The 13,831-nt window shown below is 42.6% G+C and overlaps 1 protein-coding gene across 1 annotated transcript in view; it reads right to left on the bottom strand.

The window, feature by feature from the left end:
• The window catches only part of slc8a2b (solute carrier family 8 member 2b), a 65,763-nt gene that overhangs the window by 6,086 nt on the left and 45,846 nt on the right, over positions 1-13,831 (bottom strand). The window contains exons 3-14 of the mRNA XM_077565986.1: positions 12,587-13,012; positions 11,283-11,420; positions 10,294-10,521; positions 8,139-8,519; positions 7,932-8,057; positions 6,733-6,928; positions 6,285-6,415; positions 5,850-6,223; positions 5,622-5,725; positions 4,346-4,363; positions 3,585-3,709; positions 1,741-1,840 (exon numbers count right to left, since the gene is read on the bottom strand). Coding sequence (XP_077422112.1) covers positions 1,741-1,840; positions 3,585-3,709; positions 4,346-4,363; positions 5,622-5,725; positions 5,850-6,223; positions 6,285-6,415; positions 6,733-6,928; positions 7,932-8,057; positions 8,139-8,519; positions 10,294-10,521; positions 11,283-11,420; positions 12,587-12,955 — 2,290 coding nt within the window. The 5' untranslated portion in view covers positions 12,956-13,012. The remainder of the gene's footprint in view (positions 1-1,740; positions 1,841-3,584; positions 3,710-4,345; positions 4,364-5,621; positions 5,726-5,849; positions 6,224-6,284; positions 6,416-6,732; positions 6,929-7,931; positions 8,058-8,138; positions 8,520-10,293; positions 10,522-11,282; positions 11,421-12,586; positions 13,013-13,831) is intronic.

The following is a 13,831-nucleotide window of genomic DNA, read 5'->3' on the forward strand; positions in this document are numbered from 1 at the left end:
CCTACCACAGGGGATCAGTCTAGAGGTTGGTTGAGACAAGGCAAGCGAAAATATCCGCCGCGACGTGGATGAAATCCTTTGACCAAACCGAGAGCAGCGTTACGATAGTCACGAGAGTGACTAGACAGTAAATACTGTAGAGTAAATTTGACTCTATTTTGAGTGGGACCAAATAGACTCAGTTTTAGGGTAATATTTACACTTGGAAGAGAGTAAAATAAAGAATTGAAAAATTACATATAATAAAAGTCACTCAAGAGTTGAAGAACATTCCGGTTGGGAAACGTCCGCAGTACCACCTGAGCTACTCCACTTCTACTGTTTGCTTAGCTCTAAGATGTTTTTGGTTCGCTGTGCTGTAGTCGGTGCCAAGTTGGATGATTTAGTCACTTAAATACTCGTAACTCATTGACTTCTTGATGGATTTCAAAACTGATTGGTTTATTACAAAACTTATTAACGTGGCTATAATTCAGGCTGAATTTTTAAATTTGAATTTAAAAAAAAGTGGAATAGTTGTTTGAGTCGTCTCTTGTGTCATATCTAACAACAAAAATGAAAATTGGTTGAGAATTTGGGAGATTTGAGGAATCTACAGTTATTTTGAAGTCCGTGCTCCATTGACTCTAATGTTATGCGTGATCGAGCAGCCGTGTCTCAAGATGGCCGTCCTGTGCACACGTTTCTTCCCATTGGCTCACAGCACAGACGAGACATCTAGTGTTTATATCTATGGGCAAAACAAGAACAGATAAAGGCTATTTTTTTTTGGTTTAAACAAAGAACGGAAGGTTTTTGGACCCATTCAATTGAGGCAGCAACACCCTTTTCTACACGTGAATGTTTGGCATCTGTGTGTGTGTGAATATTTTGAAACTGCGTGACGCTTGTCTAAAAATAGCATATCTGGTTAGCCTTAAACACATGTTTAACACATAAAAATCACAGCTATATTTGTGGATCTGAAAAACGTGAAAATTGCTGATATATTTGTGTGAATGATTTTCAGACATTTCTCTCACCATGCTAGCACACCATCCAAAAGGTCGCACAATTTATAGAAATGAATATGCAATTTATTGCCCACTTTTCATGGTCTTAGTTAATCAGGCCCTTGATGTTCTACTGTGTTTATTACAATCATATAGAAAATATTTACACCTACACTGGCTTACATAAACATTGAGATGGCACCAAAAATGACAAAAAAAAAACAAGTTTACTTTCTCCTAATGGTTACTGGTATCAAGAAAGAACTATGAATGCAATTTCAAAAAGTCCCATGTTGGTGCTTTACTTTGGTACTTGAAGTTCCTTGATGCAACAGCAATTGTAGTCTGTAAAGCTAATGTTGCAGAAACATTGCAGGTCAGATCATTTAAAAAGGAACTATTATAGAAAAGCGATTTGTTTTTGTTTACAAGAAAGTGCTTGTATGGAAACATAATCAAACAACCATCCCCGCTTGCATTCAAACCTATTTAGAGCCTTCAATGAACCTAATATGTACTGTACGCTTTTGGAATCTGGGAGGAAGTACCCTGAGAAAAACACAGAGAAACTCATAACTCCACACAGAAATGCCTAGAGCTGAGATTCGAACCCCAACCTTAGATAACTAAACCACTAGGCTGCCCTCTGTCTCATTTTGCCTTAAAAAGCAAGGCAGAGTATTCCCACTTATGCGTGTCATAAAAATCACAAGGAAACTGACAGACACACACACACACATGCATATACCTGCGCTCACAGTGACAGCCTCCACAAATTGCTCCCTCCAGGAGTGTGTGCCGATGACGAGTGCCAAGTTGGTCTTCTTGATGAGCTTGTCGACCGTGCTCTGTCAAAAACAAAGTGAGAAGGCTTTTAACAATGTTCTAAAGACCGTAAAGCCTTTATTACTCCACTCAAATAACAAAGTCTTCATCATTTAGCAACCTATCCATCCATCCATCTTCTTTGTTTCAGCCTCATTCCAAATTGTACTAATTTACACTCCTACCTCAAAACACCCCAAAGTGACAATGTGAATAAATTATTTTTAAAAACCCATTTGTATTTCGTTAGAATAAACAGCTAAATGTTGAAAAAGTCAAGTTCTGTGAATACTTTCACATGCAGGTGGGAGAGAGGAAGGACAGAGGGTAGATTGAACGAAAGGAAGGAAGATAGGACGGATGAATAAAAGGAAGGAAGAATGCAAGGGATGATGGATGAAAGGAAAGAAGGAATGCGGGAAGAATGTATAAAAGGAAAGAAAGATGGAAGGAAGAGGGGAAGGAAGGAAAGACGAAGCGAGTAAGTAAAGGAGAGAGAGGAGGAAAGGACGACAGAACGAAAGCAAGGTAGTAGGAATTGAATGAAGGGAAGTAGGTACAAAGGAAGGAAGAGAGGAATTTTGGACAATGACAGGAGGGAAGTCTGGACAGAAAGATGGAAGGAACGGTGGAAGAAAGGATGGGTGAGATAGAAGGAATGATGTAAGGTATTGGAAAAATGGAAGGTAGGAAGGAAGAAAAGGAAGGAAGCACAAAACTACTGCCCATACTTTCTCGAGTCCATCCTCTGATTGATTGATTGATTGATTGATTGATTGATTGATTGATTGATTGATTGATTGATTGATTGATTGATTGAAGCAATATGTCCTAACACTTTTGCCCAAAAAGTGAGGAAGGTGCTCCTTCAAATGACCGGACTTTGTCTTTGAGATTGACGTTTTGAGCATAAAGCTTCCATTTTGGATGCCGACAACTAACATTAACGCCGCCTACTCATGCAGAGACGGATTGCTTGGGGGAGTCGAGCCTTTTGGCGACATCAATAAGTCATAAAGACACCGAGAAGGCCATTAACAACCACAACAACGGTTGCGGAGAGGCCTTACATCCCAGGCGCTTTCCCTGCAGACACTGATCAATGCAAACTGACTGACAACGGGCCTTCCAGAGAAGTTGTGCATGAATTAAACACCCGGACCGCTTTTACTACTTTTCACTCAGCGCTTTGTTGTTATAAACCAAACCAAGCTAAAGATATTTACTTTTATAGTCGCTAATAATAAAAAATAATATTAGTAAATAATCCGCTTATATGCCAAATTAATGCAACAAATACTACGTGACTTGATACTGTAAACAGTCCAGAAAAAAAATATGCAGCGGCCCATTATTGGGGTTGAAAAAATATTGTGTGGCCTGGTGGGTGGTGTCTGGTCGCTGCTGGATTTCACTTTCCTTTCTTTTCTTTGGTCCTTCCTCGGGTCTCCTGACGGCCTCACGACTCTGGCTGGAAGTGTTCGGTTTAGGTGAACGGTATGGGATTTTTTAATAGGTTTTAGGTGAACTAATGAACACACACACACTCGCACGCACGCACACATACTCACCCACATACAAAAAAAAAAAAAGAGAGCAATGATGATGACTTGTCAAATCGGTAAAATTACCGAATGAACAATACTGAGCTCTCCATAAAAAAATAAAAAATATTGTGTAAAGATGTATTACAAAGATTGTAACTGGTAGAACATACGCTGGAACTCCATCTGGAGTCGTGCAACAAAAGACTTGCGAATGCTGCACCTTGAACTCATAGGACTCCTCGATGACCACCTCCAGCCGACTGTGCTCGCCCAGAATCGGCTTGCCCATCTCAGCGATCTTTCGAGCCTCCTCCTCCTCTGCGCTCAGCTGGCCCTCGGACCCCTCTGAACGGAAAATGTAAGGCCATATGAGCGTGTTACAGATATGTTAAATGAAATCACAAACACGTCAGTGCAAAACAGCGGGTCGTCCTTCATCATTATGACGATAATGGCCGAGCAGCAGGATGTCACCAGCAGGCATGCTGTGGACATGTTTTTCTCCACATGGTGCATGCCTGTGATGTTAACAATAATGAAGTGGTACAGAACTGCCACACATTTGCGGGTCAGCATTTGATAAATCAAAGTTGAATTTTTTTTGGCACACCAGAAATTGCTGAGTTATTTTCCTAACCCACTCACTGGGTAGCTGCGGATTGTATTTGTGCATTTGGCTGTTTGTCCTGTTCAATAAATAGCTCAAAGTGCCCTATAGTCCATCTTGCCGACGTGAAGGCATTACAGTAGCTTAAATGCTCCATGTTGTCATATCCCTCATGCGGCGGCATATCTGAAGCTCACTTGTACCTCAAAGTTTGGCTCACAAAATAAATCAATCAACCAAGGAACAGCTTGTAACTCGGGCAGCTCGTAAGCTATGGCACTTGTAAGTCAAGGTACAACTGTACTAACAAGTGAGCGAAAAGGTGAGGACAAAAGCAACATAAGTAAAACAAAATACAGTAGAAGCCACCGTACCTTGGCTGAGTAGCAGAGCTGTGATGAAGAAAAAGAGAGAGGAAGAATAGTTATTGACAAGAAGAGGTCATACATGTAAACATCTGCAACACAATCATTTGTTTAGTGGGTAATGTTTGGGTAAATGTGTTAGGTGTGTGTGTAATGGACATATTGGATATACAGTATTGCTGAACATATGAGGTGCATGTGTTTGGCGTGTTGCATCTATGTGCTTATATAGCTTAGCTTATTGGATGTACGTGTTGAAAATATTGGAGGCTTAGTGTGTTGGGTGTGTATCAGGCTTGTATGTACTTTTATAGTTTGTATGTTCTTAGTATGTAGCACATATATGCTTTACATGTTGTTTGCATGGCATATACAGTATATGCTCAGCCTGTTAGATGTGTGTGCTTGGAGTGTTGGACAGAGTGAATGCTTTGTGTGTTGGGTGTATATGCTTAGTATGTGTGATGTATGTACTTAATGCTTTGCGTTTATGTGGCTTGTATGCGTTTAGCATGTTGGGTATATGTGATATATGTGGTTGCGTTGAATGCATGCATTGAGTGCATTGTATATGCTGTACTGTATTAGCGTAGCATGTTGGACATGTGTGCTTAGCATGTCGATATATGTTTATACCATGTCGGATGTACAGTAAGTAGTTGGGTGTATCTGTATGCATTTACCATCTGAAGAGTATTTTCTTATCCTTTAACTCTTTGACTGCCAGACGTCCTGAGAAAAGGGATGCCGTGGGCGCCAGCCGATTTAAGCATTTTGACTGATCTTTCAAGGTCCACAGAAAATAATGTGTTTGGACTATGGAAACACACATACTACCAAATGAAAGATTGGACTCTCATCTTTCATCAGAAAAAAAAGTTTGTTTCTACCTTATTCCGTTTTTCAGTAATCAACAATAGAAAATGGTTAGTTTCACCTCTGTTTTGAAACAAACGTCTTTTAACGTCTTTGGCACTCCTCCCTAGGGTTTTACTAAACGTTATTTAACGTTTTTGGCAGTCAAAGAGTTAAGATGTATGAATTAAGAGTGAATGTGGCATGTTCTTGGCATGTTACCAACTAAGCATGTAGTGTATCTATACTCAGCCTGTTGCATGAACAGCATGTATCAAATGTATGACTATCTATGCTTTGCATGTTGGGTGTTTGCAGGTATGCTCCGCATGTTGGTGTACATTATATATTCAAGTATGTAGAAGCATGTGTTTAGCGTGTTTGGTGAATGTGACATCTGATTAATACGTGGAGAGAAATATATGGCTACCTGAAATTCCTCTTTTCAGCCAGCGTGGCTCCTCTAAGACGATGAAGAAGTTTTCATGTTTCTCATACTCTTCGTCATCAATTATCCTCACCTGGAGCGTCTGACTGCACACGTGCACACATACACACGCATGCACGCACACACAAATGTAATCGTTAGCCTAAATTAGCTATGCGTTTGCTAGTTTTTGCATAATCTAGCATCAAACATTAAATTGGCTGAGCTCACGTTGTCTGGTCATTAGTGAACTCCAGCTCGCCCTGCACATCCTCATAGTCCTCGCCCGCTTTGGCCGTGCCTGACTCGGTGTGGTACGGCAGGATGACAGTGCCGCGGGCGCCCGAGTTGCGCACCACCGTCACTTCCATGGTGCCCACGCTCTCACTGATTCGCACCATGCGCTCGCTGAAGGTGAAGATGCCTGCGTGGTCATCATCCAGAATGGTCACCGTGGCCACCAGGGGCTCCACCAGCCGGCCCTTGGGCGCGGCGCCCGCCTCGTCGCTTTCAAACATGCCCTCGGCGTCGCCCACGCGCAGGTTGAGCAGCCGCACGAAGAAGTGCTCGTCCTCCTCGAAGATGTCGTCGTCGATGATGCCAACCTGGGGATCGAATATGTCAAAGCTGTTGTCTATATAGAAAGTAATGTTTGTCATTTCTGACCTTGATTTCCTTGCGAGTCTCTCCGGGTTTGAACACCAGTGTTCCTTCGCTGTACTCGTAATCGGAGCCCGCATTGGCTGAGCCGTCTTCGGTCCGGTAGTCCACGTAGAAGGTGTTCTCTCCCAGGCCCCCTGAATACGTTGGGTTGGAAATTCATCTTTTAAGTAACGTAACATTCACACAGGATGAAATCTATCCTGACATTGGGAGCAGTTGCAAGAAGGTTATTGTTTTTATTATTCAATATACTGCTGACAAGCCTCTGCTCCACACTTCAACTCATTTTTCAACGATGATGCACAAATATGCTCATTTGGCTACCGACTAAATGGAACGAAAACAAAAGTAGCCAAACACCAAAGAAGAAGAAGGCGGGCCAATGAGTGCGAGAACAGGGTCGTGAAAGACCACTGTGATTGGCTAATGTGTGTAGTCGCCTTTTCGTTACCTTGGCATAGCACAGCCAGCATGAGGATGCCGCAGTTCTCCATGCACTGGCTGTGGGCGCTTTCAAATGAGATGCGGCTGCAAATGGCCAGGTCTTCGTCTTCCGGCGCCTCCTCGTCGGTGATCACAGCGCGGCGAGCGTGGTCGGCGGCGTGCTTCTTTAGGACGTTACCGGCTCCAATCATCATGCGTGTGGCCTTGAGGGAACAGAGGAGAAAAAAGAAGAAGCCCGTGTGAGTTCAGCGGCGATTGTGGTGGAAGGACTGCCAGAGCCAGACCTCATCGGAGCAAAATTTGATTTTGAGGCACGCTATTTCTCCCTATTATATTGATAAATGATCATTCATACAGCTACTAACAAAGAAACCAGCCTGCCAGCACAGACTTCTTTTTAACTCATTCAAACCCAAAAATGTGTAAACACATTTTTTTAATACTTTGTCCTTCACTCCCAAAAATGTATTTACACTTTCTTTCTTTTTACGCAAGAGCATACAGAAGGCTTTGATGCAGCTTCTGACATGAAGAGGTGGCTTAAAGAAATGGTAGTTATTTAATAAAATGGGCAGCAGGTATCAAGAGAGTATAAGAGATCACCCAGGGCCATGTTGCAACAAGCTCTTTTTGTCAGTGTTTTCACCAGGAATGTGAATAATGATGAAACTTAGTTATATTCTAATGCTAATTGCTGCAAAACAGAAACAGATACAATTATATTTTTTTCCTGATCAAAGAAGAGACTCTAATCTTTCTTTTGGTAGGTTCCATGTTTTTATAACAATAGAACACAATATTCTGTGGGCATTGCAAAATCAGTCTAAATCCAATAAAACAGCCAGGAGCGAAAGGGGGTTGCTTCAGTGAAAATGGCTAGGAGTGAATGAACTATAGGTACGTTTATGTCATCTTTAGTTATTTAAAAAAAACAAAAAAAAACAATATCCTTTTATGAGGTTTGCAAGATAATGTGGGTTGGAAATGATTAAGCGGCTCTTTTTACAAGTTATTTTTATTGGTCAGATATAATTGTGATTTTTAAGTCTGTTTTCTCAATGGAATTGAAAACATTCAATATGTAAATAAGCTAAATAGCCGATAGCAAATCTGACATTGAACAAGTCCTACTTGGCTATAGTTTGCGCTATATAGCAACAATTTACATTTTGGACCGGCTCTGGGCACAGGTGACGAGAGTGTCACCTGTATGCGGTAGAAGGCTCGGCTCTTCTGTTGGTGCAGCAGAGCATAATAGTTGGCCAGCTCCACCAGCTGATCCAGCTCTTTGTCCGGATACTTCTGCTTCAACTCCTTCAGGATGCGAATGACCTTGGGGGTGGATCCAAAAACACGCATATTAGATTCTTTGTCGACTCTGACCTGGTGTGTTTTGTGATGTAGACTTCCCACCTCCTTGCGGCTCTCATCCAGCTCCCGACTGGTCTCCATATTGACCAAGGCGCTGTTGGAGTTACGCAGGGTGCCCCCAGCGCCCGCGGATGTGGACCCAGCATTTGCGGCGCCCACGTTATTGACCGCTGCGCCATCTCCGCCGTAGTTCTCGGCAGGGACTACGGCACCCCCGTGTGGTGGCAACTTGCCACCCGCGATCATCTCCATGCCACCCTTATTGGGCGTTAGGTCTCCCTCCATCTCCACGACGATGCCGTGGCGTTTGTCGGCACGGTAGCGCTTGCCCATGTATTTGTAGAAGAGCAGGCGGCGATCGGCGATCCAGGCCAGGATAACGCACACTGGGAAGTACAGCAGGGTCACCAAGGCCTCCCACACCTGTGACATATGGGAAAACAGTCTTGACTGGAACGTGGCTGGAGAGGCATGTCTGTGTTGATTGACATCAGGTTGCGGGAACGTTTGATTGGCAGAAATCGGAGGTGTGTGTATGTGTTTGATTGACATCAGCTGGTTGAATGACAGGAGCTAGAGGGGTGTTTCTGTGTTGCATCAACACTAACTAAGAAGTAACAGCAGCACGAAGATGTTAACTTGAGCACAGCTTTGCCTTACTAGTACTCATCCTGCTAATGTGTAGAATTGTCCTACAGAAGTGGGGAAAAAAATGGTTCTGGTAAGACGCAGTCGTTCTAGTAGTGCACTGATTTGTCTTACAGAAGACAATCCAGGTCCAGAAAGTGAAAAACCTGCCACAGTTTGGCTTTAGCCACAAGTGTTTCTACTCAACCTGCAGGGAAACGAGCTCTTGGGGAGTTCGTTTGATTAGAATAGAACCGCCTGTTGAGTAGATGCACCCATGGCTAACGCCAAACTGTGGCAGGATTTTGACTTTCTGGACCAGGAATTGACAGCTTGCACCAATAATCTCCATTCGCCATTTGTGTTAACATCAGCCAATGATGTTCAAATCCATACACATCTTTGCGCTTATCTGAAAAAGCACGTTATAGCCCAAAAAATTTAACTTTTGATTTTATTTGATCAAAATGTAAAGAGGTAAATGGAGTGCACTTATTTAGTGCTTTATCTTCATCATATGTTGAGAAAGACATATTTCCTTAAGTCATTCAAACGACACGGCCGACACCGGCGTGTTGACACAGCATATCAACCCACAGAAAACTTCCTTTTTAGTTTAAAATAACTTACTTTAATCCCCAGGATCCCACGCCATACTCTGGCCAACGGCAGAACCCGGGATGTTTTTTTATTTCTTTGGTCTCACTTTAAATCCATCCCTGTTGTGTTTGACGAGCGGCTAGTTCAACACACTAGTGTTGGCTAGTCACTAGCGTCTGGCTAAACTAAGCTAGTTTGTGTCTCAGGTGTGACATCCAAATTTAGAAATCCTCTTTCATTTGTTGCTAGGGTGGTGTGAGAGGCCAACAATGAGTTGATACAGTGCCTAGCTGGGCTTTATTGACTGACTACTGTTGGAAAACGACCCTAAGTTTTCCGCGTGTTCGTAATGTTGATTTTCTGAATCAGACCGGAGATCGGTGAACAGGACCTTCGAAGGATTATTATTATTAAGAATATTCTGGACACAGCGGGTTTACAAAAGCACAATTGCTCCTCGCTTGTGTCATTTCAGCGGACTCACAGCATTCTTATACTATCTTGAAAAAGTATTACAACGCCTGCTTCGACCCCCCCCCCCACCCCAGGAAACAGCCCCCAAATCCTTAAGCCCCCCCCCTTCCCCCATCCAGCAGCCCTCAGCTAAAACAGACATCATTCAATACACATTGACAAAAGGCCCTTTGATGTGGAAACAGACAAGGTCCTTTAGACATGATGACATGAGCAGAAATTGTGACAGCACTTAAAAAGACACATCCACAGATAAAAGTTCCACTGAGGAAATAAGTAAATTAAAACAGTTATGACTAAATCTAGGCAGAAGATTGCATGTGTACTATCCACGTAGACATGTCACACATACGGAGACGTGAGCACCAGCCAAACAATCTTCTCTGATGACACTAATGTGAAATTTGTATTTGGAATTGTTTTTTAATGGCCAATTCACAACTCAATTCAAATTAAAATGCTCAAACCATAAAGGCCCAATTGTAGCCCAATTCACCTCGACCACGCCAGGAGACATGACGGACAGGATGAGGTAGAGCCAGATGTAGGCGAAGATGCTCCAGAAGGCGGTGATGAAGAAGACCCGCAGGTGTTTGATCTTGCGCACCTGGCCCTGGGGTATGGTCCACACGCAAATGGCAATGATCACAAACATGTTGAAGGCAGCACTGCCCACGATGGTGCCCGGTCCCAACTCGCCCGCTTTGAATTCGTGACCGCACACCTGCACAGATTGTGACAAAATGGATGATTATTGGAAAATGAGCAGAGGTGGTTAAAGTAAAGATATTTGTGGGGGGGATCTTTTGAATCAGTACTTTTTCGTTGAAATAATACTTCTAGTCTAGAAGTATAGACTTCTTTTTTTTATTTGGGCTTTTCCCTTCAGGGGTCGCCACAGCGAATCAGTTGCCTCCATCTAACCCTGTCCTCTACCTTCATGTCCTCTTTAACTACATCCATAAACCTCCTCTTTGGTCTTCCTTTAGACCTCCTGCCTGGCATTTTGGAAACTCAGCATCCTTCTACCAATATCACTATCTCTCTACTGGACATGTCCAAACCATCTCAGTCTGGCCTCTAATTCTACCGCTACCTCTCCAAGACACTTCCATACCTCCGAGAGGAGGACCAAGTGCCTTTCCACACTTCATCCTCTTCAATGCCCTTCTCGCTTCATCCTTACTAATCTTTGCTACTTCCTGGTCCACAACAGTCACTTCTTCTGGTCTTCGTTCTCTCTCATTTTCCTCATTCATCAACTCTTCAAAGTATTCTTTCCATCTTCCCATCACACAACAAACTCTAGAAGTATAGACTCTGAAATAGAAAAATATATATTTTTTAACATTTTTAACTCCTGTCTTGATAACTTACCATGTCAAAAAAAACCACATTAAACAGTTTTCTACTTACATAAAGTAGTACGCTCATACAATACGAACAAGAATGAGTGTCTGTGTGCATATGTGTGTGTGTGTGTACCTCTATGACTGATAGCAAGATCTCGGGTGCACTGGAGCCCAGAGCCATTAGCGTCAAATTAGACACGGTTTCATTCCAGATTCGGACTGTTGCCACTGATGTTTCCCCATTTGGCAGGGTGATTGTCACCTCCTTCTCCTGTTGGCCAAACACACACACACACACACACACAGTCAGGCTCAAACATCCGCGGGTGCTGTGTGACCTCACAAATGTGCCTCTGGAAGAATGGCCAAAAATTCCCTTAAACATACTTAGAAACCATGTGGACAAACTTCCCAGAAGAGTTGAAGCTGTTTTAGTTTCAAAGTGGACCGACATCATATTGAATCCGATGGATTAGGAATGGGATGTCACCTAAGTTCATATGTGCATCAAGGCAGGTGAATAAATACTTTTAGCAATATCGTGTATGTACAGAAGTGTAATGGAATGATTCACAGTATATAAACAATTGCAGTATGGGTGAACAGTAGTCATATACCACTCATGCTCATATTCTGTATCTTAAAATAAATGTGTCCAATTAATCTAATAGGTTCCCATTTGGTTCTTTCTTGTTATGTATTCCTGCTGACCGGACTAAAAAGACTCAGTAATCATGAATAATAAATGATGTTTGTGAACCATATTTGGCAACTTAAGTAGGTGCTCAAATTGGATCCCAGCAGCATGTGGCTCATTGCCCAAGGTTATTTTTGAACGCCGTGTTACAAGGAAGCGCTAACAATTGCATTTTTGTGAGGTGTCTGTGTGAGGCAGCAGCTGCCATGTCAGTCGTCTGTCTTGGTCTCTACAATACCTCATCTTTCTTACAATGAAAATGTAAAGATTTGTGAGTTGTTTGAATTTGATGTTGCATGGCGGATCATCAAAGACTCTGACTATATCCTAGACCAGGAATGAACTTTAGGGGCACCAATTTTCATCATAGTGATCCATAGAACCAGCTGGATAAAAAAAAAATACCATTATAAATAAGGATAAAATACATGCATTAATGCTCTTAATATATTTTATTTTTCATAATACAAACTCAAAATGTTAATATTATTAAGGTACTACGTCCTGCATTTGATTCCAGAGCCGCAGAAAATTATTAGGCCGACTCATGTTGTATAGCCTAGGGCAGCATATTAGGTTTTTACCACTTAAAACTATACAGTGGAACCCGCTATAAACCCCAAAACAAAGAGGGAAAAAAATGTAAAAATAAAATTAAAATAAATAAAGAATATATATATATATATATATATATATATATATGTGTGTATCTAATCAAGTGTTCCTAAAGATGACCTCACCTGTGATGTAATGACCTCGATGGAGGCCATGAAGCGGTCGGCGATGATGGACACACCCAGGAACATGTACATGAGAGACACAAAGTAGACCACCGCCCGGGCGATCTGATCCCCGAGGCCGGGCCTGTTGGGCCTCCAGACGGGCAGAAGGATGCCCGGCCTGCACACCGTAACGTCGTCGCATTTGCCTTTGGCCTGCACGCTGCTGTTTCCATATGGCCCGGCCGAAGGTAGTGAAGAGGGCAGCACGGAGGCCGAAAACGCCGACCCACCCTGGGACTCCGACCGGCACGGTGGCACCGAGGAGAGGAAGAGGAAGGCGAAGAGGGGGAGGAGGACGACGGGAGCTGGTGAAGCAAGGAGAGACATGGCGGCTCGGCCTGGAGGGCACACGAAGGACGGCTGCAGGCGAAGACGCTAGTTCACCTTCAAGACAGAAAAAAAAAAGAAAATGAGCATGTCAGTAAAATATATATATATAAAAATATTATCCTTGCATCTTCTTAACCGCTTGTCCTCACAAGGGTCGCGGGGGGTGCTGGAGCCTATCCCAGCTGGCTTCGGGCAGTAGGCGGGGTACACCCTGAACTGGTTACCAGCCAATCGCAAATAATAATAATAATAATAATAATAATAATAATAATAATAATAATAATTTGACCTGGGCCATGAAAATCCCAATACAGAGTTTTTCAAAATGCATTCATGTGTATGTGTTCATATGTCCGACATTAGTAAATGGATGAATAATCTAAAATCAACGTTTCAGAGAGAAGTGAAAGCGTATTTTGATTTGCTACATTGCAAGTACTCTCGGACTTCTGTATGACTTCTGTTCCATGTTGACCATTCTTGCTGCTTTGCTCTTTTAGTTTTCCGAGATCCCCCCTCGACCCTTCAAAAACCATCAGGTGCTTTTTTTCAGGTCTGTTTCAAATCCCCCCCTTAAAACTGGCATGTGGCCGTTTTTAGGCCGAGCGCACGTGCCCCTGCCTACAAAAATAGAACCCCTGACTTGCGGTGTCTTCGTGTGGCTTAGGAAAATTAACAACAGCAAGTTTGCAAGAAAACAAAAAACGAAATGTGCTTTTAAATCATGAAAGGAGTTCATTAAGGGAATGAAGCGTGCAAGTGCTATCCATCCTTTTAATGAATAACAAAGTAATTTAATAAAGAGTATTTGTTCAAATAAAAGAGACTCAAGACTCATTTGAGCAGAACGCGCAGAGAGATGCAGTACTTCAT

Source organism: Vanacampus margaritifer, chromosome 5 (genome assembly GCF_051991255.1).
Source record: "Vanacampus margaritifer isolate UIUO_Vmar chromosome 5, RoL_Vmar_1.0, whole genome shotgun sequence".
Taxonomy (NCBI): Eukaryota; Metazoa; Chordata; class Actinopteri; order Syngnathiformes; family Syngnathidae; genus Vanacampus; species Vanacampus margaritifer.